The sequence below is a fragment of the Cervus elaphus genome, unplaced genomic scaffold (assembly GCF_910594005.1).
Source record: "Cervus elaphus unplaced genomic scaffold, mCerEla1.1, whole genome shotgun sequence".
NCBI classification, from domain to species: Eukaryota; Metazoa; Chordata; class Mammalia; order Artiodactyla; family Cervidae; genus Cervus; species Cervus elaphus.
In genome coordinates, this window is record NW_025316784.1 from 3,349,328 (window position 1) to 3,373,981 (window position 24,654).

At 54.8% G+C, this 24,654-nt stretch overlaps 1 protein-coding gene across 1 annotated transcript in view; it reads left to right on the forward strand.

The window, feature by feature from the left end:
* Positions 1-37: 37 nt before the first annotated feature.
* LOC122691404 (proto-oncogene tyrosine-protein kinase receptor Ret-like) overlaps positions 38-24,654 on the forward strand; it is a 49,308-nt gene continuing 24,691 nt past the window's right edge. The window contains 3 exon segments of the mRNA XM_043897970.1: positions 38-357; positions 22,147-22,410; positions 24,215-24,502. Of these exon segments, the coding sequence (XP_043753905.1) occupies positions 288-357; positions 22,147-22,410; positions 24,215-24,502 (622 nt within the window). The 5' untranslated portion in view covers positions 38-287.

Below are 24,654 nucleotides of genomic sequence, written 5' to 3' on the forward strand. Positions count from 1 at the left end.
CGCCCCCCCGCCACTCCGCCCCCCCCCACCACGCCGCCCTCACTGCCCCGCCCCGCCCCTGCTCTCGCCTCGTGCGCAGCCCGCGCCCTCCCCTCCTCAGTCATGTGCTCCGAGCCCCGAGCACAGCTGCGGAGAGTGCCCTGGAGCCCGCGCCCCGACGCTCGGTGCCCGCAGTGTTCACTGCGTCCTCCGCTCCAGGACGGGCGGTGCTGAGCGCCGCACCCCGCTGCTGAGCCCCCCAGCCCAAGGAAGCGTCCCTCTCGCCGCAGCCGCAGCGTGCATCGGCGATGGCGAAGGCGACGGCCAGCGCCGTGGGGCTGAGGTTGCTGCTTCTGCTGCTGCCCCTGCTCGGGGAAGGTGAGTTCTGTCGAGGACTGGTGCCCGCAGCGGCCGGGGTGAAGTTGGAGCCGTGCGGTGGAGTGGACGCGTTTGAAAATGCCTTTCTGTTCACGGCGGGCAGCGGGCCAGGCAGTTACTGGCCACTTGGGCTCCACTGGGAGTGGGGTGGTGTGGCGGGCAGCGCGCCTCGGGCCCCAGGCTGGGTGGGTCTCGGCCGGAGCCGGACACGGGCCAGGCGCCTGTGCCCAGGGCCCGAGTCGCAGCCACGCTCGCCTGCCTGGTTGCGCCTCGGGCCACAGCAGCGTCTCGGGGCGAACCAAGCGGATCTTGTTGGCGTTTTGGTGCAGGTAGGGGAGGACGGGTAAGGTAGCCCTAAAAAGCCTGCCACTGGGGCAGGAGGAGTTGTGTTTCTGTAAACGATTGCTCCATTTTGGTTTCCTTGTCACACTCCACGTCGGTGCGTTTCTCCTCCAGCTCTGATATCCTCTCTCAGGTGAGAGCGGAGGGGATCTGATCTTTTTAAAACGGTTGCTTTTCCTTGTGAGTTTTTGCCACCCTACTTCTTAAAAATCCCCCAAGCCTGTGGTTTTTAGGGAGGCTGCCCTCGAGGGCCCGCTCAGGCTGGCCCAGCGCCACCGGCCCTGGCTCCAGTCCCACCCACTTCTTTAGAGTCCCCTGTTGCTGCCCCACAGGGGTACCTGAAGGTGCAGCCTTTGGCACCGTTTGACGGTTCGGGGCCAACATGCACCAAGCGCTTTTACCATCCTGGAGTGGAGTAGGGCTGTGTGTTGTCAGCATCAGTGCTGGGAGGATTCGAAGTGGCTTTGCAGAGGCTGGTCACTGCCCCCACCTCCAAAACTCTCAACAGATGAATGAACCCCAAGGCTGTGGAATCTGCTTCTTACCCCCTGCCCCCCGTGGCCACGAATTTTAGTTTCTCTCAAATTGTCCCTGATTTCTTTTTCTTAAATACTTATGTGTATGTACTAAATTTCCCTCTGAGAGTAGCCCCCACCACCCTTCCCCACCTTTCCCTTCAGCCTTTGGGAATACAAGAGGCAGTGAGTGGTTCCCTGCTTCTGGCCCTGGGTCCTGCACAGACGGTGGGTTCACAGGCCTGCCCAAGGTTTCATTTGTATGACTGGATCCTAAACTCAAGAGTCAGATACTTACACTAGGATGGGCCCCCAGCCCATCACAGGAAAGGCAGGGGAGAAATCCTTCCCATGCCCCGGGGAAGAATGGGGGAAGCATTGGGAGTCTGGGGTCAGGGTGCTGTGAGGCGGAAACAGACAGAAGAAGGATGAAGACTCCGCAGAAGTAAACACAGACAAGGCCTTCAGAAGATCTCTTGTAACTCTGCGTTGCAACTTTGTAGTAATGGGCGGGTGATCAGGTGAGAGGCCGAAGCCAGGGTGGACTTGGTGGCCTCAGAACCTAGAAGAGGACTTCCCATGCCTCTCCTGTGCTTAGCCAAGGTGTCCAGCTGAGGCTAGGAGGACTGGACTGGGAGCGGGGCTGCTAGCATGGACCTGTGACACTTGGTAGGAATGCAAGTGGCTTTTTCACAGCCTGGACTTAAGGAGTTGGGTGGTGGGAGAAAGGCCCTCCAATCCAGGGAAAGCAGGTCTCCTGCCCCACCCACTCTTCCAACAGGATGAGTAAGAAACTGATTGACGACACTGAGAGTGGAGAGGTGGCCCCGCGGTACTCAGGAGGAGACAGCTGGGCGTTTGGAGAGGCCTGCGGGCACACTACTCAGAGTGGCAGTTCTGGAGCTCTCTCAGTGTGGCGCTCCAGACTGCCGCAAGTGAGCCAGGGCCACTGCTCCGGGACTCACCCAGGCTGGGAGTAGCCCGGCCTCAGGGCGGCCCCTTGTGGATGCAGCCCTTCAGTGGCCGTGCCTCTTACCTGGGGTATGGGCTGGGTCTCTAGGGGATGAAAGCCCTCCCTGCTGGCCTAGACCTACCTCCCCCAGACCGGAAGCTCTCTTCTGTGCTGGATGACTGATGAGAGGCAGGGTAGGGAGGCAACCAGATGGAGCGGCAGTGGCCTGGACCCCAGTGTTGGGGAAGGAAAGCACTGCCTCAGGGCTGGCAGGGATGGGCTAGAGGGCTCAGGGGTGCTCAGACCAAGGTCATAGGACATCACCAGACCCCTAGTGTGTGCCCCTCTCCATGTGTACACACTCTCATTGTGTAAGAATTCACACGCCTTCAGAAAAAGGCGCCATCCCAGACACAGACTCCCAGAGTAGGGCAGTACTCCTCACCCACACTCTGGTATCTGTGTGAGGGCACACATGGGCACACACACACACTCTTGAATCCATGCTCACACACTCTCATGCTCACTCTTGGTGATCACCGAGACACCACTGCCCTTTCTCAAGGATATGTGATCATGAGGCCTGTGGACACACTCACACCCATGCTCGGCCCCTCACACTACACCCTTATCTGGGAAACCCAGCCCCCCTCCCTGCTACTCCCACACATTGCGACCCCTGCGTGTATACACAGGGACACCTGCTCCTCCCTATTCACACTCAGGGGGCACAGCCTGTCCACCTGGGGCATCCTGGACCCATCTAGAAGTTGTTCTCAGAAGAGTGTGTGGCGTTTTACTGCTCCAGTGCAGGTACAGATGTCCCCGTGGCATGGATGAAGAGACTGATTCCCAGCTTCCAGGGCTCTCCCTGAATGTCTCAGGCTGACTGCTCACCCAGCACCTTCTCCCTGCTCTTCCTCATGAGGCCTCGCACCTCCCATCTTCCTGGCCTGGCTTCTGGGTTCCTGTTTTGCTCAGTACCTCTGCCCACAAGGAGAGACCTGCCCCCTGTGCCTGCACGCCCCTGGGGCCTCTCACTCCCAGTACTGGCCATGACTTCCAGCCTGCTCTCCAGGCTGTGGGCCCTGCCCCTCTGCAGTTGGACCTGGGTGTGCCACTTTTGCTGGGACCAGCAGGTGCCAGCGCAGCCCCTCAGCCAGGAAGACTGCTCTGCCGACCTCTTTGTTTCTCTTTCTGCCCCTTCCCTCTCTGGCCAGGGACGAGTGGTGGTGTGCTTCATCAGGCTCACCTGGGTCCCCCTAAGCCCTTCTGGCCTCTGAGAGCTGCCTGCGCTCCACACTGACTGTCCTGGGCCCTAGCAGAGTCCAGCCTTCTGAGGGAGCAAGGGGCTGGGTCAGCTGGTAGGCTCCTAAGAGTAGGGTCTGCAAGCAGAGAGCAAATGGGGAAGTTTATTGAGACCATTGCAAAATTGCCTTTATTCTGCAGAATTGCATTAAGGATGGCTAAGTAAATCACTGTTTCCTTGGTGGTGTGAAGAAAATGGGATTCTTTTACCTAATGGGGTGCTAATGGCCTTTTAGCCAGGGGAGGAGAAAACAAATGAAAAATTATGGGATCTGTTAACCTGAAGTATGGGGTGCCAAGCGGAAGTGGGGGGGGGGGCAGGAAACTGCTGCCTTGCCTGAGGGCTTCTCCCCCTGTGACCCAAAAGAGGTGCCCTCTGCCTATTGGTCTTAACTGGATAAGGTGATGCCAGCAACAGCCACCCCAGGGGGCCCACAGCATGCTGATCCTGTGCTCAGCACCGCCTGTCTGCTACTCACTGTATCCTCCTGAAACCCTGAGGGATGTGGCCTTGTATTCCCATTTCATAGGTAAGAAAACTGAGGCTCCCACAGCCCGTGTACCTGAGCCCGTGAAGAGGACTTCATGACTCTGTGGCCCTGGTCCTCTGGTTTTCAGCAAGCCCCTCCTCTGGGCCAGCGGTGGTGGGGACCTGCAACAGGGCTCAGGAGGAGTCCGGGGATGGGTGTGGGGAAGGTGGCCCTGAGTCTGCTCACCCACTGGTCACCCTCTGGTGGGGTGCTCCAGGGGCCCGAGGGACAGCCTGGCCTGGGTCTGGGACGGAAGTGTGCTGCCATGCTCCCCAACACCTGAGTCAGGAGCCCGCAGGACTCTGGCTGATTCTCAGATGGGACTGCTACTGTAGCTGATGTCTGGGAGTCCTACAGGTCCAGGAACTGCCTCCAGGTGGGATCCTGTCATAACTGGCCCCAGGGGAGGGAGCGTGCTAGTGGTGTAGGCTGAGAGTGTGACCCTTGTACCCGCCTCTGCCTGGGGACCTAGAACCTGACAGAAGCCACTGTGCTGAGGAGTGGGGGAGGGCAGGGGCTGGGCTTCAGGGCACATGGGTATGACTGTGTCTCCTTACCTGGACTCCAGGACATTCTGGGAGAAGAAAGTGCCCACTGGGCTCCCCAGGAAAGAGGCAGAGCTGGAGAAGTGCCCCCCAACAGCGGTATTGCTTCCTTCTATCCTGAAGAAGTGGCTAGTCTCCACTCTGGAGACCCACCCCCTTCCTGTGGATGTGGGGGAGGACACTTCCTCCTGTGGGGGTTGTGTTCAGGCTCCAGTCCCTCATCTTCTCCTCTTCATTTCTTTCTCTTCTTCCTCCTGGTTTCTGCAATTGTTTTTCTGAGAGAGTGACTTAATAGTAACAATAACAGTACTGGTGAGCAGCCCACATACACGCTCCGAGGGACCACCTGCCACCCAGGCAGCTTCTCCAGGACTAGGGGTGCACCCGGGGAGAATGCAGAAGGTGACTTTGACCTCAGAGCTATCTCCATGTAGGAGAAATGGGCAGTAAAGGAAGCGCCAAGCTGTCATTTATCTCAAATGTGTGTGTGTGATATCAAATGGAAGTGCATGGCAGAAGGCAGGCTGTGGGGCCGGGTGGAAGCAGGGATGGTGGGCTGCCAGGCAGGAAAGGGGCCCTTCTGGGCTTGGGCCACAGGGTGTGAAGGCGGTGGAGGACATCCCCCTCCCTCCCTCCCTCCCTCCTGCCTTCTCACTTGCTTCCCCTGGGTCTTCAAGGGCAGAGTGCTATGCTTTATGGGTGGGCATGCTTCAGCTCCTGGAAGACTGGGGGGTTGGTGTGACTCAGAGAGATCACCCAGGGCCATGACCTGGGTAGTCTCAGAGGGGCTTGAAGGGGTATGAAGACTCAGGCCTCCAGAGCCCACATGGCTTTCCCTCCCTACCCCAGAGCAGCGGACTGGCAGCGCAGGTCCCCCTCCCTGACCCCCGTGTTCCCATGCTCAAGGGAGGCTGTGGCTCCCAAGACAGAGCTCCGCCATACCTGAGAGGACCTGAGGGTATTGTCCTCTTTGGGCTGAAGCCCTGGGAGCCCCTGTGGACGGGGCCCACTTCCTGCCTGGCTTCACCTCCCAATCCTCCCACCATCCGCCTTCCCAAGCTCTGGACCAGACGAGACCTGGGCTTCCATCAAGCTCTGGCCTCACAGCTGGGTAATTGTGGGAGCCCCTGGCACCTGTCCCTGAGGCTGGAGCCTGAAAGCCAGTGGCCCTATCAGCTGTCCACTGCAAGACCCTGGGCAAGGTAGGGTGGGGCGAGAGAGAGCAGGGAGGTAGAACTGATACCCCCTAGAAAGCGTGGTTGTGGGTGTGATGACGCCAGCAGGAGCTTGGGGAAGGCAGATCAGGCACCACCTGGGCCCTCAAGGAGAGCAGGTGGCCAGCCCTGAGCAAACACCTCTGTTTGCTTTTGCCTGGTGAGCGGCTCCACAGAGTATAGCAGCCAAGGCACCACTGTAGAAAGGTCACCTGTGCACCTGGACAGGTGTGTGCCCACCTGTTGGTCCGGCCGATGCAGGCTCTCCATGACATCAAGGATACCTAGTGGGACTGGGGGCCTCTGTGGCAGGCAGGGATCAGTTCTGGGACCCACTCAGGGAAGACACCCCTGCCCCTGCAGACCCACGTCCTGGGGGCCCCAGCCCACTGCCCCCAGATTCAGGTACTGGGACTTTACTTTATCCCCATCTTAAGCCTTCACTCTTCTGACCTGGGAGCTACTGTCTGGGTTCCACAGGGCCCTGGGCTCCAGAGAAGTATCTAAGGGGCAGGGTGGCCGGGAGAGGGAGGCAGAGCTCCAAGCTGTGCCCTGATTACCAGCTCTGACTGCCCTGTGATTGAAGAAACAATTTGGCTTCTGAAACAGTCAGAACCTCTCTGGTGAGATAATGGACATCAGAACTGGTTCTAGTCCCCCATTCCTGCCTATGGGATTGCCAGAAAACTCCAGTGGTTCTTAGTCTTAGCAAAAGGGGGAAAGAAACCATGTAAGTTCCTAAGCTTTAATTAAAAAAAAAAAAAAAAAAAAAAAAAGGAAAAGAAAAACTATAAGTTCCTAAGCTTTAACTAACAGCCTGGAAAATGCTTGGGAAGATATATGTTCTGTGTGCCAGAACCTGAGAGTGAGACAGGTGTGGGGGTGGGGGGCGATCTGGGGTGCACAGCGTGGTGGTGGGAGTCCGAGTGGAGGGAAAGAGTTTATGGAGTTTCTTTCTCAAGTTTTTCTACCCCTGAAACAGTCAAAGACACAGATACGGTGAAACAGGGAAAGACCCAGAAGCTGGGGGGCTGGTTCAGAGTGTGCTTTCTCCTTCCCTCCTCCCCTATCCTGCCTTTCCAGCATTGCCCATGGTGCATCTGATGCTCTTTTTTTTTCTTTCTGGGAAGGAGAAAGGATGGAATCAGCACTCCATTCCGCCACCTCTTGGCCATGACATGGGTGCAAGGTGACCGTGTACTCTGTGCTGTGAGCACATGCTTTGCCACTGGGTTGAGCCTCCTCATCAGATTGGCACCTGCAGGGGATCTTTACAGGAGATCACACATGTGACTCCACAGAGCCTTGAGAAGTTTCCGCTGGGACCCTCTTGAATCTTCTTCTGCAGCCACCTATCCCCTGTACCTATGTGAGCAGGAAAGACTATGAACTTGGGGGTGACAGAAACCCCCAGTCTCAACGTCTCAACACTGTTCATTTGTCTCCTGCTCCCCGCCCCCTGCCCTTGGCAGCCACTCCACACCTGACTGTGTGCACAAGAGGGGCCCAGAGCTCTGAGGAGTCGGGTTTCTAGGGCCCTGGGCTCTTTGCCCATTTCCACAGGCTGGAATCCCATCACAGGGTCCTTTTCTCTGCAAGAGAAGCCAGTGTGCAGAGGAGAGCATGGTGGTTTGGTGGGATGCACACTGGGGCACCTGTGCAGGCTCCTGGGGTCCGCTCTGGACTTGTGCCCCTGCCTCTTCCAGGGTGGTCTCTCCTGCGGAGATGGGGGGAAGAACAGGGTGGTAAACAATTAAAATTCACTTCTTTTGAGGTATGAAATTCACATAACAAAATTAGAGTGAACAGTTGAGTGGGATTTAGTACATTCACAGCATTACATATTCATCACCCCTGTGTAGTTCCAGAACATTATTGTTAACCCCCCAAAGAAAACCCCATACCCATTAGGCAGTGCGCCTAGTCCCCCCACACTAGCCCCTGGTAACTGCCACTCTGCACCTGTCTCTATGGGCTTGTCTATTTTGGATATTTAAAATAAATTGACCTTTCATTTGTATCAGGCTCCTTTTACTTGGTTGGAGGTATATCCGTGTTGTAGCATGTATTGGTATTTCATTCCTTTTTAAGGGTGAGTAATATTACATTGCATGTATTGGGTTGGCCAGGAAGTTTGTTTGGGTTTATGAACTTTAGGGCCAATGCAACATGTATCACATTTATTTATTCATTCATCTCTTGGTGGACATTTGGGTTGTTTACATCTTTTGACTTTTGTGAATAATGCTGCTGTGGATATTTTTGTGTGAGTATCTGTTTGAATCCCTGTTTTCAGTTCTCTTAGGTGTTTATTTTGGAGTAGAATTGCTGGGTCATGTGATAATTTCAACTTTTCTGAGGAACTGCCAAGCTCTTTTCTGAGGAACTGCCAAGCTATTTTCTGATAACAACTGAAACATTTTACAATTTTACCAGCTGTGTGTGAGAGTTCTAGTTTTACCACATCCTCACCAACACATGTTAGTTTCTGTTTATATTTTTAAATTGTATCAATTTTCTTGGATACAAGCAGTGTCCTCACCTATGGTTTTGATTTGCTTTTTCTTAATTATCAGTGATGCTGAGAGTCTTTTTACTTCCTTCTCGGCCATTTGTATCTTTTTTGGGGAAGCAACTATTTTGCCCCTGTTTCAATTGGGTGGACCTTCTTTTGTTGTTGAGTTTACTTTGCTTTATCAAATTTCCACCAGGTGTTCCCACCTGCTCAGGGTGGGAAGATCTTGACTAGGGGGTTATCAGGAAGCCTTTGTGGGCCCAAGGAGGTCTCATTCAGGAGTCAGGGAGGAGGCGGCTCCTTGCCAGGCTGTCCTGTGGATGCTTCTGGGACTTTGTATGCTTCCCTTTTTCTTCCTCTTCCCACACAGTATCTGGAAGATTTTTGCTCTTTATTCGGACTCCTGGTTATTTATTGCGGGTTGGCAAGTGCTTGGTTTGGAAATGAAGGGTAAGGCTGGAAAGGAGGAAGCAGGTTGGAGACATGGTCTTCCTGACCTTCCAGAGTCAGTCAGCATCCTCTCTCCCTGCCTTCTGGGACCTTCTTGGTTTTCCAGAAGGTCCTGGCTGGGGGAGCTCTGAGCTCTGTGGTAGAACTGAGTGTAAGGGAGAACTAGTGTGTAAAGACACCACACCAGTATGAGGCAGAAACACACATCCTCCCAGCAGCCTGGGTCACCCTTGTACCAGAACTCGTCTGCTGGTGGTCAGCCCCTGCGTGATCCCTTCACAGCCCGAGGCTGGGGCCGCAGCCTGTGACCCAGCAGACACTGACCAGGACCCCAGTGCATTCCCTCTCGCCTGTCCCTCTGCCCTCCTCTTTCCTGGGACCATCCTGCATCACTGCATCTGATTTGCCTCAGTGGCAGACCTGGGTCCAGTGTCCTCTCCTTGACTTTGTGATGAAGGTCAAAAGAGCACAGGGACCATACCCAGGTTAGACTGAACTCCTCCAAAGGGAAGAATTACCCTTGGCAATTTCCACGCCCCCACCCCCCGGCAAGACTCTCAAGGGAGGTGCCAAGAGACCCCGAGACTCCAAGGCTTCCTCCTTGGGAAGCTGCCCCTAGGACTCTGGACACTGGGCTGAATGAATTCAGTTAGTCTCACTCTAAGGGTCAGAATGTTAGTCTGCTTTTATTTTTTCATTTGTTTTGTTCGTTGAATAAATGCTGCTGACGACAAGTTGTCTTTAATAAACCACAAGTTCTTTGCAAAAAAAAAAAAAAAAAAGAGAGGGAGAAAAGAGGAGAAGTGGCTCTGGCTCCCACCAGTAGGTGCTTGGTCCCAGCAGCCCTTCCAGGGAGGGTCCCTGTCCCTGTTCACAGCTGGGAACAGACGCAGAGAGGCTGAGCACTGAGTGGGCCATGCAGGAAGACAGAGAAGGAGCGTGGCCTGGGCCTGGCTCTGCACTTGTCTCTCTGCTTTCACGAGTCACACTGAAATCTCTCCTTTGTATCTAGACTCACTTCTGAAGGTGAAATGTGTGTGTGTACGTGCATGCATGTGCACGTGTGCACGCACACATGCTCAGTTGTATCCTACTCTTTGCAACCACATGGACTCTAGCCCTCCAGGCTCCTCTGTCCATGGGATTCTCCAGGCAAGAATACTGGCGTGGGTTGCCATTTCCTCCTCCAGGGGATCTTCCCAACCCAGGTATCGAATAGTAGGATCTAACAGCAGCAAAGAAAAGGACCCCTCAAGGCTCAGTCCTGTGTCCAGGGGGCATGGGCACATCAGGCCCCCAGCATCCCCAGGTACCTGCACACTCAGCAGCCTTGACCATGTCTGTCCCTGTTGGACAGCGCTGGCCGAGCAAACTCCCCCCTGTTCATGCCTTCCTGGGCCTTTGCTCTGTTTCACTGAGATATGAAAGAGCAAATTTCCACGAGGAGACTTTTAAGGGCACCTGCATTTTTGAGGAGACTGAAGAAGACTATGGAGGATTATTTAGGTTGCATTTTCCACCTGGTCAGCAAGCAGGTGGATGGGTGGCCTGGAGTCCCAGGTCATGGTGCCCTGGCTTTTCCACATGTGTGTGCACAGCCGTCACCGAGCAGAGGAGCCTGGTGGCCATGTATACCTAAGAGTAGAACCCTTAAGTCCTGGCTCACTCACTCTGTACAGCCTTGGGCAAGGTAGCCTCTCTCTGCCTTGGTTTCCTTGCTCTAAGACAGGAACCAGAAGTTGTCCTTACCTCTGGCAGTTGTCGTGTCCATTAGTAGGGTGATGCACGTGAAGCATTTGGAATAGAGCCTCTCGGGAAGAATGCATTGGCTTGCCAAAAAGTTCGTTTGGGTTTTTCTGTAATATCATGCATTAAAAACTCAAACGACCTTTTTGGCCAACCCAATAAAGAAGTCTCACTCTTGCTGAGTTAAATCCAACTCTTTGCAACGCCATAGACTGTAGCCCATCAGACTCCTCTGTCCATGGGATTCTCCAGGCAAGAATACTGGAGTAGGTTGCCATTTCCTCCTCCAGGGGATCTTCCCGAGCCAAGGATCGAACCTGTGTCTCCTGCATCGCAGGCAGATTCTTTACCTGATGAACCTTCGGGGAAGCCCTTGCTGGTTAATGGTAAACCTGGGCTGGGCGAGACCGGTGCTGGGGGGAGGGGCAGAAAGGGGCAGGACCATGGCTGTTCAAGGAGGTCCAATGAGGTGACACATTTGTTGAGATCTGAGTCATAGTGCCCTGCTGGGTGAGAGGGGGACAGTTGCTGGGCAGCAGCAGCAGAGTCAAAGCCTGGGATGTCCTGGCCAGTCGCCAGGGCTGACCTGACCAGGCCGGGGCTGATACACCTGCCGTTGGCTGGGGTTACAAAGCACAGGAACCCCAGAGCCAAGGGAGCCTGGTGACCTGCAGAACAGTCATCATCAGGCCACTTGGGTGGCCAGTCTTTTTCCAGTCAGGCTTTGCCCTGGGTAAAGAAATTAATTGTAACCTAATTCGCAGTTTCCTTTGCATAGAAGCTGGAAGGAACTGCTAGTGAGGCTGGTGAGTAACTCAGTGGCAGCTGGGAAATCACATTTGGGCATGAGTGTCCATCATCTGAGCGAAGCTGTTGCAGCTGGTCCGGGTGGTTGGGGATGTGGGTGGTGGCCACGGGTGCCTGCTAGGTGCAGCCTGGCCCTCAGGCCTCTGGGAACAGAAGGTTGGGGCCTGGGCACAAGGGAGGAATTTGGGCTGCTGGCTCCATGCAGCTGGGCTGCAGATCTCGTCTGCACACCTCACTACCCCAAACTTCAGCCACACCCTGACCCCTTCCTGCCCATCAGCAGAGGACTACGTAGATGGCATGGCAGAGGAGGGGGTTGTCAGGAGACCTAGGCCTGGTTGCAGTTCCATTCTGAGAGCAAGAAGTGAATTCTCTTCCTCAGAATTGGGAAACAGACGGGGAGACTGAGGTCTACAGTAAGAGCTCGGGTAAGGTGGGCAAGTCAGAGCTTTTCACGTGTGGAGGAATGTACCTGTACGTACAGGTCTGTGGTGCCTCTGAGGCAAGGCCTGGTCCTCGGGTTTCTCCTCCTCTCTCCAGGCCACCAGCCACCCTGTCCAGGCAGGGCCCACGCAGACAGGTGTGTGGGGAGACACAGTACCCCTGCATGTGATCGCCTGCCCTGCCCACCGTGGACCACACGATGAGGCTCAGTCTGAAGGGATGATGGAGGGAAAGCCTGCAGAGCTGGGCTATGTGTGAAGTCCCTGACCAGACAGGCAGGCAGGTGCCTGGGCTCTGCACTAGACAGAATCCTCAGGAGCGTGGAGAGCCCCAGGCATCCAGGGTGTGCCAGGGTGGCTGCTCACTCCTCCTTGTGTGCCAGGCCTTTGTGCCAGCTGGCCTTTGTTGTGTGCCCAGTCCGGGCCAGGAAGGCCACTCAGCCTTGTGGCCACAGTGGCACACAGGCTGTCCACTGAGGGCTGCTGGCAGCATTTGGGAAGAGGGAATTTAAGACTGGAATTGAGGCTGCTCTCATGGTGATTAGTGTCCTCACTGGGCACCAAGTAAAGTAGCTAGCCCTGGCTTGTATTCACCACCCATGTATGCACTTAGCTGTTCAGCTTTGGGTACACCTGCACAGGCCAGAGTTTTCTTGATGATTTTGTAGAGAGGCTTCAGTTCCCAGCATGAGGACTGGGGCAAGCTGTCATATTCCCTGCAAGGAGGCACTGGCTTGTGACATCTAAGCTGAGCCCAGGACCCGTGAACAGAGGTGGCTGGCTCTCAAAGGGCCACCCAGGCCTTCCCTTCTCGCCTGCTCTGTGCCAGGCATCAGGCAAGGTTCTGGGAATGCAGCAGTGAACAGGACAGGCCCGGGCTGGCTTTGTGGGTCTTTCCAGTCCAGCTTTCTTCCCACATCTTATGTGGGTCAAACCTGGCAAAGCTGCTTCATTTGGAAGCCTCTGGATGCCTAGCAGAGTGATGATGGTGGCGATGGTTGGAGGGTGGAGTGATGGTGGGTGGTGATGGTGTAGGCATGGTCAGCAGTAGTGGTGAAGCTGGTGGGTGAAGGTGTGAGGTGATGGTTGTGGGGAGGGTGGTGATGGTGTCAGTAGTGGTTAGGGTGTGGGGATGATAATATAGTGGGGGGCTGGAGTTCAGGTGAAGTTAGTGATGGTGGTGGTGATGCTGTGTAGGTGAGGGGGGTGAAGGTGATGGTGCTTGTGGGGAGAGTGGTGATCATGGTAGTGGTAATGGTGTAGCTGGGGGTGGTGATTGTGGTTGGGTAATGGTGGTGATGGTGGTGATGGTTTTATGGCCACACACAGGAGGTACTGAGCATACCATCAGCCCCATTTATGGCCAAAGTGGGGCTGGCCTGCAGGGCCCTCTCTGCGCTCATAGGCACTGGTTCTCCTGACCTGTGCTTTTTTCCTAAAAAGCCAAAATTACATTACAATCCCTTGCAAAACCAGCCTCCATCTGGGACAAAAAATGGAGATCGTGGGGTGTGTGGAGCATCCTACAGGGTGACCCTGCCTGAGAGTGCACATGTGTGTGTGTGCATGTGTATGTCATTCTGCCTAATGTCTCCCAGTTGGCAGTGTTCCTCAGTTACCAGGCCATCATTTCCTGAGCCGTGGTCAGTGATTTTGTTCTTAGGTGTCCTCAGGGTTTCTTTGCTCAATGCCAACTCTGGCCTCACCCAGGCAGGTCGTGCACTAGAGAGTGCTGTGTGCCCCACGTGAGCCTCATGGGGTGGGGAGGGGCATCCGTGAGGCTCCATTGCACTCATCCTGCCACTGGCCACCCACCTGTGGCTCCCTGTGCCTGTCAGACCAAGCCAGGGGGTCTTGACCAAGGTGATATCACCCATCTCTCTGATACCCTGCCCCCTCTCCTATCCCAAAGTCTCACTGTTTTCCAAATGTGCCCAGCTGTTAACCTCCCGCCCACCTTCCCCCCGCCACTCTGTGCTTAAAACCATTTATGTATTAGTTTGTTCCTTCCTGGATTCCTTTGTTGTTTCACTCACTAGTTTGTTGTTTCAGACAGATTGTGACATGATCTGACTGACCCTGGCTGCTCTGGGGCAAGTGGCCTATGGGGTCAAGAGTGGTCTCAAGGAGGGACTTCCCTGGTGGTCCAGTGACTAAGACTCTGTGCTCCCAAAGCAGGGGGCCTGGCTTCAGTCCTGGTCCAGGAACTTAAATCTTGCATGCCACAACTAAGATCCAGTACAGCCAAAAAAAAAAAAAAGAGTGGGCTCAGGGAGGCTAGGTGGTCCTCTAAGCTGAACTGAGATGAGGGAGAGGATGGAGCGAGTTGGTACGGATGTCTCTGGTACTTGGGTGGAGGTCAGGGCTGGTGAACGTGGCATTCCTTGGCCCAGAGGCAGCCATTCGAGCTGTGGGACTGGCTGCCATTTGCTTAAGGATGCTCTGGAGAGAACACCTAGAAGATAAGCTGAGACGGAGGAAACCCACATGGGGGTGAGCAGGCTGGCTCATCAGAATGAAATAGGAAAGCACCAAACACAGGAGGTCCTGAAGCAACCAGAGAGAAGAGAGAACCAAGAAGGGAATCATCAGAATTGAGTACAGACCTCTCAGAAGCAGGACAGCAGAATCACGCTTTTGAAGGACAGAATAACTGTCCTGTAGAAGTCTCAGGGCTTCCCAAGTGGGCTTCCCAGTTGGCACAGTTGATAAAGGGTCTGCTTGCCAATGCAGGAGATGCAGATTCAATCCCTGGGTCGGGAAAATCCCCTGGAGGAGAAAATGGCAACTCCCTCCAGATATTCTTGCCTGGAAAATTCCATGGACAGAGGAGCCTGGCAGGCTACAGTCCATGGGGTCACAAAAGAGTTGGACATGACTGAACACTCACACACACAGAATTCTCTGCCCAGCAGAAGTGCCTTTCAAGAATAAGGTAAAAGTGTTTTAAAAAGAGGGGCAAGGGAAACAAAGACCCAGATTCATGTTTCTGTGAGTGTATGAGGTGGAAGGGGCGTGTGGGAGGGGCAGCACTGTTGCTAAACGTCCAGTTAAGTTGGCCACAGGTTCATGAGTGTTTGTTGCAGAACACTATTTTGACATAAATGTTCTGCAAAATATACTGCTTGTACATGTCAAATATTCAACTAGAATAAAGAGAAAATGTGAACAGGATATGAGAGGAGGGGCATGGGGTGGACGAGGAGAGGATAATGGTGCCAAAAGTTGCTGTCTGGGCGGTGGGGCTAGGGGGACCCTCCACAGGGACAGCTGGCCCTCAGGGAGAGGGGCAGTCCCTGGGGAGGAGTCCATGAGGTCTGCTTCCTGTTCCTGCAGAAGTGATGGCATTAGGAAACCACCGTCTGTTAAGGAGATTGTGCTGGGCCATAATAAAGCTGTCATCTGCAGGATCTGGTGCTCGTCACAGGCAGGAGCAGGGCTGCCCGGTGAGTGGATTCTGCGGGAAGGTACTGCCTTGCACACACATGTGGGCACTATTGTCACCCCACTCAGTTCTTAGATCAGACCATCTTGCCATGTGTTTTTTTCTTGAGAGCCCCAAATTCTGGCTTTTACATTGCAGTCCTAGGACATTGGTTGTCTGGGGCCTTGTGTGGGATGACCACGGTGACTGCCACTCACTCTAGTCAAGGGTGCCCAGTTAGGAAGCACCTGCCTGGATCTGGGTTGGTATGGTCAGACTGGCAGCACATCCTCAGTCGAGGGTAGCAAGGAGGTCAAAGGAACCTCAGGGGAGTTGTGCATGGCCTCTCATGGCCAGGGCTGACCAGGGGGCACTGGTGAGGTGAGCCTGCAGTTAGGACTGGGTAGGCTCGGTATGTCTCACTAAATGAGCAAGAAGATGGGGGAGGTGGGGGTGGGTCTGCAACAGTGTGAGAGAATGTGCATGTGACATGCTAAGTGTAAGAGAGATGTGTGTATCAGTCTGGGTCCAATCCAGAGACACCCACACAGCGACTGGACCAGAGGAGGTTAACATAAGAGTTGATCGGCAGTGATGAGTGTAAGAGAGCTGTGGGCCACCCTGAGGCAGAGGGCAGGAGCTTGGGGAAGGGGCTCCCTCCCCAGAGTGGGGTCACAGCTCACTGCATATTGAGAAGTTGGCTGGGTTGCAGGGGCCAGGACTGGTCTGCAGCCTCGGGGGCCAGCGGGAGGTGACCCTCCAGTACACGGGGGAGCTGAGGCTGGTGCACAAAGGCTGGTGATGGGTGCATCTGGGGGCTATGGGAGGTGATCGCGGGGCAAGGGCGTGGGCTACATTGGCGCCAAGGGGCTGCGTGCATTTGGCATGGACTGAGGCAGAGCATGCAGGATGTCCCCACAATGTGCTGCAGAAGTGAGGGATGACAACCAGAAACCCTCGTCCACCTGCATGGTTCTCCACCGCACAGGAGGGCACTCACAGCTTCTGTGTGGGTCTGAGAATGTGTACGAGTATGACCAGTGTTCATGTGTGAGTGTTCACACAGGGCTGAGCTTGTGGACAGTTGAATGAGTGAAAGTGAAGTAGAGACTTGGGCCTGCTTCTCTCTGCATACAAATGTGAGTAAATGACACATCCAGCCAGGTGTGGAGCATTGAAGACTGCCTTTCCAGGATACAAAAAGGCTGGTGACTGCGTGTGCCGAATGAGACCATCCATGCCTGGTGGCTCTGCTTGTAAAGATGCTGGAGGAGGCCCTCCTTGGAACAGGACAGCCCGCTGTCCCCACTGAGTGTTAGTTGCACATCTTCTCCTGCAGGGGTGGGGCAGGGTGGGAGCATATGGGGCCTTGGGCCCACATGCCTGTCTCTGTTTCCATCTGCTGCATACCTGTGCATACACATTCATGCATATACACACACATGCCATGAAGGGGGCCTGGGGTCTCTGCAAATGCGAGCAGCAGCCAGGACCTTTGGCAGGTATGTCATGAGCAGTGTGGGACCCATCCCCACTCCTGTGAGAGCAAAGCCCAGCTCCTCACCCTCTGGTGTGATGCCAGGGCAACTTGAGGGGCCAGAACCCCACGTGGTGCTGGCAACATCTGTCGAGGCAGAAACGTGGGACTAGGTGTTGGGGGAGGACCCTGTCACCCAGCAGCATTCGGGGTGGAAGGTGTGGGTGGGGCAGGTTTTACAAGTCCTGCTGTGTCGACCTGCCCCAAGTTCCAGGGGAGACTCTCATCAGAGGTTGGTCAAAAAGCCCTTCCTGGCAAAACGGTGCCAGCAGGGAGGGGTGGTCAGCTGGCAAGGCCTGGGGCTTCCTGGTGGGGCCAGCATCTGCCTTGCTCCTGAGTCCCATCGCCGCTTTGTTAGTCATCGTCCAAACCCCAAGATGCCCACCCTCCAGCTGTTTGACCATGGGAAGTCTTCTCACCTCCCAGCCTCCGTGTTCTTACCTATTTAATGGGGCAGTGAAGAGGTTTGCCCAGTGATTATAAATCGGAAGTGTGAACTTCATACCGCGTGTACCTGTGCAAAGGTGAGGCCTATACCAGCTCCTCCTCTCCCCAGCCTGCCCTTCTCTTGTTCACAGTCAGAGAAAGTGAGGCCCAGAGGAGGCTAGAACTTTACAGAGGCTGCACAGCCCCAGGAAACTGGACACCTCTGATGGCCCTTTCCGGGCTCTTCTCCTTCACCCTCTGGGGTTGGCCCCATCATCTGTAGGGCCCACCATAGAATGCAGATTGTTCTAGAATTATGAATTATTTTAGGACAATGACAGGAGAGCATTAAACCAAGTATGGGGAACTGTGGTCTCCCCAGGCTACACCCCCCTGAGGCCAGCCCTGCACCCACACCCTCGTTCCCTACCTTGGACCATGTGTTTTTCCATCTAAACGTGTCTGTGACAAGGAGGAGCATTAAGGCGGCCATGCCCTGAGTAGGGACCACCTGGGAAGCATTTTAAGTGCATTTAAGACTGTTTCTGCTCACAATCATCGCCCAACCCACAAATCACTTTTGGCAGCAACAGACCAGGCCCCACATGGATCCTGTAGGACCTGGCTCGGAGATGAGAGCAGGCAGTGCTCTCATCCTGCACGTGAAGTCTGTGTGGTGGTGACTGGACCAGCTCGGAGGTGGGGGCTCCCTGGAGCTCAAGGCACCTCCCAGCCCCTGGACCATTGAATGTACATGTGCTCAAGGGGGCCCCAGGGGAGGAGCCCTATTCTGGATCTGCTCCTCACTACCTGGTAGGTGGAGTGAGCATCTCGCCCCCGCTTAGAAGACCGATCTGCAAGCCCTACCCCCCATGGGTGGCTCCCAGGGCTGCCAGTTCTTGCACAGCTGACCGAGGCCACAGGGATTATATCCTGAGAGAATAAGAAGGCAAAAGTCGCGATATTCTGCTGATGTGGGTGCAGGCGTCCCACACCATCCTTGACAGTACTCCGGAGACCAGAATGCAGACCTCACTTCTCCACGGAGAGCTCTGGCACACCAAGGAGAGCTGGTGGCCAGGCAGGCTGGCAGACACAGGCTGCCCTTGGCTGTGTGCCATCTGGGGGACCCACCCACACCCACCCTGGGCTTTCCCCCTCCCCACCAACTGAGTCTCCTGCAGCTCTGGGGTTGGGGCCCTGAAGGCAGCATCTCAGATCGCTAGTGGTTGGCGCTCACCTTTCTGCCAGGATGAGAAGGAGGCTGGCAGCACAGAGCCCCCTTCCCATCCAGCATGGCGTCACAAGCCTGGACTGCCACCAGGTCACCACCCTGTCAAGCCACTGGGAAATCTCTCATTCTCTTTGTGGCCAGAAAGTCAACCTTCCCGAAAGATGGTGCACCCTCCGGGGCTGCTTTCTACTGCAGGCCAGTGTCCCTGACTTGCGGTCACTGCCCAGGACTTGGGGTGGGGGTGGAGGGTGGGCACAGTAACCGTGGGTTCTGGACCATGTGACATGGGGTTGAGCAGGCCGGTGAGGGCTATGCTGCTGGAAAGACAGCCCTCCAAATCCCAATCCCCTGGCTGGCTGCACATGTGCCCTCGAGCATACAAACAACTTTCTTTCTGTCCTGCCCAGGTGTCTGTTTGCAAAGCAGTGATCCCATCAGCAGCTCCATCTGGGGCTGCGAAGAAAATGCAGGGTCACCATGTGCCACGGGGCCTGGCCTCGTGCTGTGTGAGTCCACCTGGCCGTGCTCACCCCACTCTGCACCTTTGAGAGGCGGGGTGGGTGAATGCGGTGGGCCAGGTCCTCTGGAGAAGGTGGCAGTGGAGGGAAAAGCAAGCCACTCCTCTTGCTGTCCGCAGGGCTGTGAGCATCAGCTTCTGCGCTCCTTCCCCAGCCCCCCACAGCCCACCCCAGAGCTCCCCCTAGACTCTTTGACTTGCAACCTTCATGGAGTGTTGGAGGGAAAGGAAGCTGGGCTGCTGCTTATGAATCAGGCACTTGTTTTGGGGCAGCAGGGCTGTGTCTGGTGTTGACCCCCACTTTGAATCTGCCTTCCCAGACCCGGCCTTACTGGGGCAGGACAGGGGGCCACCGTGGGCTCGGAGCCCTTCTGATTTCTGTGAGGAGTGCAGACCCAGGTTTATTACTCTGCCAGGCAGTGCAGTGGGGCTTCAGTGCACTACAGGTAGGGAGCAGCTGCCCCTTCCCTCTCGTTGGCTGAGGAAACACCACAGGAACCCTCCTGCCTTTGTCACAAGAGCAGTATGAGCAGTGCTGTAGGGTCCTCTTTGGGACCCCGAACTGTGTACTTCTCAGGAAGCGTGAGCCAGTGGAGTGCATCCTAGCTGTGCAGGAGGATCTGTCAGCTGTGGCCTGTCACTCTGCCCAGCTTGCAAAAGGCCTGCTCCGAGCTAGTGCCATTGGCTGCCTTTTCACAGAAGCATCAAGGCCAGTCTTGAGGCCATTTGGGGCTGACACAGTTCTCTGAGCTGCCAGCCATCCCTGCTAGGGTTGGCTACTAAATCCCGAAGAAATGAACACTCTGAGTGTATCTGAGAGGCAGTCCATGTCCTCGTGGCCAGTTGGGAGGCTGTGGGACAGGAGGGTGGCATCCAGCCATGTGTGGGTGGCTCCTGTCGTGGTCTCTACCAGTGAGACCCCCGGCAAGGGAAGTCAGGTCTCAGTGCTCCCTCCCCAGAGTTCCCCAGAGTGACTTCTTCCTAGGGCTCCTGGAGCTGCCACCCCCTTGGATGGCAGGCAGCATGATGCTCTGGGTGGATCCCTTCCCCCAAGAGGTGGCAGGGCAGGAAGGCCACACGCAGAGCCTGACTTGGGCACAGGGCCAGCTCCTTGGAGTTCAGCTGCCCTTCCCAGTACCTCACCTGCAGAGACCCAGTGATTCTGGGTCCCACTCCAGGGACAGCACTCCTAGGGAGCAGTTTTCCGAAGGTCTAATAAGTCAGCTCCGTACCTGCAGCCCCCTCCTTCCATCTCTGTCTTTAGTGCCGGGTGTGCAGTAGCCTTTGACTACTGGCCAGAGCATCTCTCCCCTCCATCCTCTCTGCCTTACTTACCTTTGTCCTTAGCCCCATTTGTCTTTTCCCTCCTTCCCTCTCTCTCCCTCTGTTTCTCTTCCTGTTCCCTCCCTCTCCTGCTGGCTCTGTGGTCCAGCCTGTTTGGCAGGGCAGCACCCACACTGGGTGGGTGGGACCCAATCAATGCACACTTCAAGTTGGCATTCCCAGCCGGGTTGCCTTTGAAGTCATCCTTGGGAAGCCTGGCACAGTGCTGGCAACCTTCCAGTTTTCTTCTGTTTCACCACTTTGGGATCCAAAAGGTCTTCACCAGTTCTCCTCACCTGACTCTAGTTGGCTCTTGATTGTTTCCCACACACAAGTGTGTCTTCAAGGACCCAGGCAGCCCCAGGGTATCTTCCACTGGTGTGGAGTGGACCAACCACTCATCTTGGTGGCTGCAAGAGAAGCAGAATGTAGGTGGAAACAAATTGATTGAAAAGAGAAATCACTCACACACAAGTACAATGTTTCTCATGTTTGCTTTGTGTGTTAGTATTTTTTATGCTTTGTAGAGAATATTGGCAGGTTTTCAGTTTTTTTTTAAAGCATCACCTGCCCATTTATCCATCTTTTTAAAATTTCTTACTATTTAAAAATAACTGTTTATGATGCAAAATGTTGAACATACACCAAGTCAAGAGAGTAGTAGGATGAGTGCCCCATTGGTTCACCCAGCGTGGCCATGGTCAGCATCCCTCTTCCTCATGGCATTTACAGCTCTACCCACAGCCTCTCAGTGATAAATTTAGGCCACAATTACATACGTTGAAATGCACAAATCTTGGCTGTATGTTGTTGACAAATGGATGTCCCTGTGTGACCCACACCCCATCAAGATATGAAACATGTATGTTTCCCAGAATATGCCCCCTGCTTTTCCAGTCTATTACCTCCCCTACCCCCAGCTGGTACCCAGTTTGATTTCTGTCACCTAAAATCAGTCTGGAATGGTGCCATGTGATTCTTTTGTGCTGCTTCTTCCACTTAGCAGGATGTCTATGAGATGTGTCCAGGCTGTCGTGTGTATCAATAGTTTGTGCCCCATCCTAACTGCATAGGGTTCCATGGTGTGATGGACTGAGGTTTGTTATCTGATAACCTGCTGGAACACATCTGGGTTCTTCCCAGTTCTTGGCTCTGTGAATAACCCCAGCATTTGTGAACAAGTCACTTGACGGACATATGTTTTCATTTTTTTCAGATAAATGGAGTGGAATTTTTCGGTACTATGGTAGGAGCATGTTTGACTTTAGATGAAGATTTTGTTACTTACAGGGGCTTCCCAGGTGGAACTAGTGGTAAAGAACCCACCTGCCAATGCAGGAGGTGTAAGTGATGCAGGTTCAATCCTTGAGTCGGTAAGATCTCTTAGAGGAGGGCATGGCAACCCACTCCAGTATTCTTGTCTGGAGGATTCCAAGGACAGAGGAGACTGGAGGGCTATAGTGCATAGGGTTACAAAGAGTTGGACACGACTGAAGTGACTTAGCATGCACGAATGTTGTTACTTATAAAGTGCTCTAGTTCATCTTTGGGGACCCCTGCCTGCTCTGCTTGTCTGGCAGCGTCTTGTACACTTCAAAACTCTGGCTCCAGGTGATTTGCTCAGAAGCTTGGGTGAAAGCCGAGTGGTTTACGTGCTTATCTATCTCAGGTAATCGAGGATGATATTGCAACTGTTTATGCTTCCTCACTTCCTCCTTTTTCTGTTTTAAAGCAGTGTATTTGCAGCTAGTGTTTAGCTATACAGATAACTGTGTGTTGATGTTCTTAGGAATACAGATGAGAAAGACCTAAGTTTTCTTTTTTGGCCCACAAGGAAGCTATTACTAAAATGTGAAGTTAGGCCGCTGGGAAAGGTGATCTGCCTGGGAGGGCTGCTGGGCTCTGCACCGTGGTCGTCCCTCAGTCCCTCCTTCCCTCACGTGTTTCCCTGCCTCCCACAGCCCCGCTGGGACTCTACTTCTCCAGGGACGCTTACTGGGAGAAGCTATACGTGGACCAGCCGGCCGGCACGCCCCTGCTCTATGTCCATGCCCTGCAGGACGTGCCAGAGGAGATGCCCAGCTTCCGCCTGGGCTAGCACCTCTACAGCGCCTACCACACGCGGCTGCACGAGAATGACTGGGTCCGCATCCAGGAGGACACGGGGCTTCTCTACCTTAACCAGAGCCTGGACCACAGCTCCTGGGAGAAGCTCAACATCCGCAGTAAGGGGGCGGCCCTGACCCCACCCCCACATGCCTCATTACCCACCCCGCCCTGCCCTCACCTGGTCCTTCCTTAGAGCCCATCACACAGCTCCTACGACTCCTGCTGTGTAAGAGTGGAGCAAGTGAGATGGGGCTGGCCTGTCCTCTTTGTCCAGCCCGTGAGGGAGCCAGGATGAGCTTGAGGACCACTGATGACCCTCAGGCCTCCTGAGGCTGTTGGGATTTTGGAGAACTTATGTGGAGGACTTGAGGGGCTCTCTCCATGCTGGCTCCAAATGTCTTCCAGTTGGATTAACAGAGATGTGGGGTTGTGAGAGAAGAGTTAAGAAAGGCTAGAGACATCCCAAGATCTTGATTTAGTGGATGATCTGGAACTTGGTGGAGAAGCAGCTGTTTGCACAGAAAGCCCACCTTACCATCAGCAGCAGGCTGCTCTTGGCACCTGGTGAGGACTGGGGCCTGGTGCCGGGGAGGAAAGTGGAGCAGGAGGAAGGCCTGGACGGCTTCTCAGAGCAGGGGTCCAAGCTGGAGTGAAGGCCATGTGTGACCCTGGTACTGGGAGGAGGTTGTTTGTGGAGCAGAGTTCTGCCTTGTGGCACCAAATGGTGATCACAACCCCACCTCTTGCTCTATAGACATGGCCTCCCTGGGCCCTCACGCCAGCTCTGAGCTCCTGTGAGTGCTGAGAGGCAGACACTCTGCTGTGAACAGTACTGCCAGAGTGAAATTTGCCAAGGGTCTGAGTTTCATAGGAGGCCTGTTCTGTTCGTGATTGGAGAGCAGTCTCATGCACCTGCCAGCTCTAGTCAGGAGAGAAATCACAGTAATTAGAACAGAGAAAGTTTATACGGAGAATTATTAACCACAGCAGGGGACTGGAGCAACAGAGGACAGGCTAGTAAGAAGCAGAGAACTGATGAATATGGGAGGAGTAGATGTAGCGGGGGGACACTTACCTAGAGCTAAGATAGAAGGCCCAGGAAGAGCCCCCGCCCCAGCTGAGATCCAGATGGGTTGGACGGGGGTTGCTATGGTGCCTCCATGATGGAATTTGCCAGAAATCCCCTCTCTAGGTGCTGGGGAAGTCTGTGTCTCTGCAGGGGTGGCATGGAATTCCCTGGGGGTCCCGTGGTTAGGACTCTGAGCTTTCATTGTTGAGGTCTTGGGTTCAGTCCCTGGTCAGGGAACTAAGATCCCACAAGCAGCAACACTGGCAAAAATAGAATAGAATAAGTGTTTTATTTATTTTTAATTGAGGGATAATTACAGTATTGTGTTGGCTTCTGCCATACATCACAATGAATCAGCCATAGGTATACATATGTCCCCTCCCTCTTGAACCTCTCTCCCCCCTCCCACCCAATTCCACCCCTGTAGTGTTTTTAAAAGTGAGAAAAGAAAGAAAGTGGTTGGGGTAGTGGGTGAGGGAGGGAAGGGAGGTCACCTGAGGTGCCAAGAGCCTGCCTTGGGGAAGCACTCCATCTTAGACCCAGGGTTCAGCGCACCTCTCTGAGGAAGGGTATTTGAACTGAGATTTGGAATAATCAGAGAGATGGACCTGTGAGGCACCCCCCAGGATGAGGGAGCAGAGCCATAGGGCCCTGAGGCTGCCAGATCCCAAGTCCAGGGCCGTAGGGGGCAAGCAGGAGGTAGGGGGCAGGGCGGGGTTCCCAGCAGAGCCCTGCTAGCCTTGGTGAGGACTAGGCTTTGCACCAGCCCGGAGCTCCTGCCCTCTCCCCATTCAGATCCCAGCTGGGCAGGTGTGGCTGACACCCTGGCGGGGCCTGACTTGTCTCTGCAGAGGGCGGCTTCCCGCTGCTTACCATCTACCTGCGGGTCTTCCTGTCACCCACATCCCTACGTGAGGGCGAGTGCCAGTGGCCAGGCTGTGCCCGAGTGTACTTCTCCATCATCAATGCCTCCTTCCCAGCTTGCGGCGCCCTCAAGCCCCGGGAGCTCTGCTTCCCTGAGTCAGGCCTGTCCTTCCGCATCCGGGAGAACAGGCCCCCTGGCACCTTCCACCAGTTCTGCCTGCTGCCCGTGCAGTTCCTCTGCCCCAACGTCAGTGTGGCCTACAGGCTCCTGGGAGGTGAGTGCCAGCCGCATGGAGCCTTCCTCGATGCCTGCCGAGTGCCAGGCATGGCCCTGCAGTTCCTCTACATGAGCCGTCCAAGTTGACTACACCACCCCATCATCCATTCATTCAGAGGTCCACGTGTATCTCATGTATGCTGGCCACAG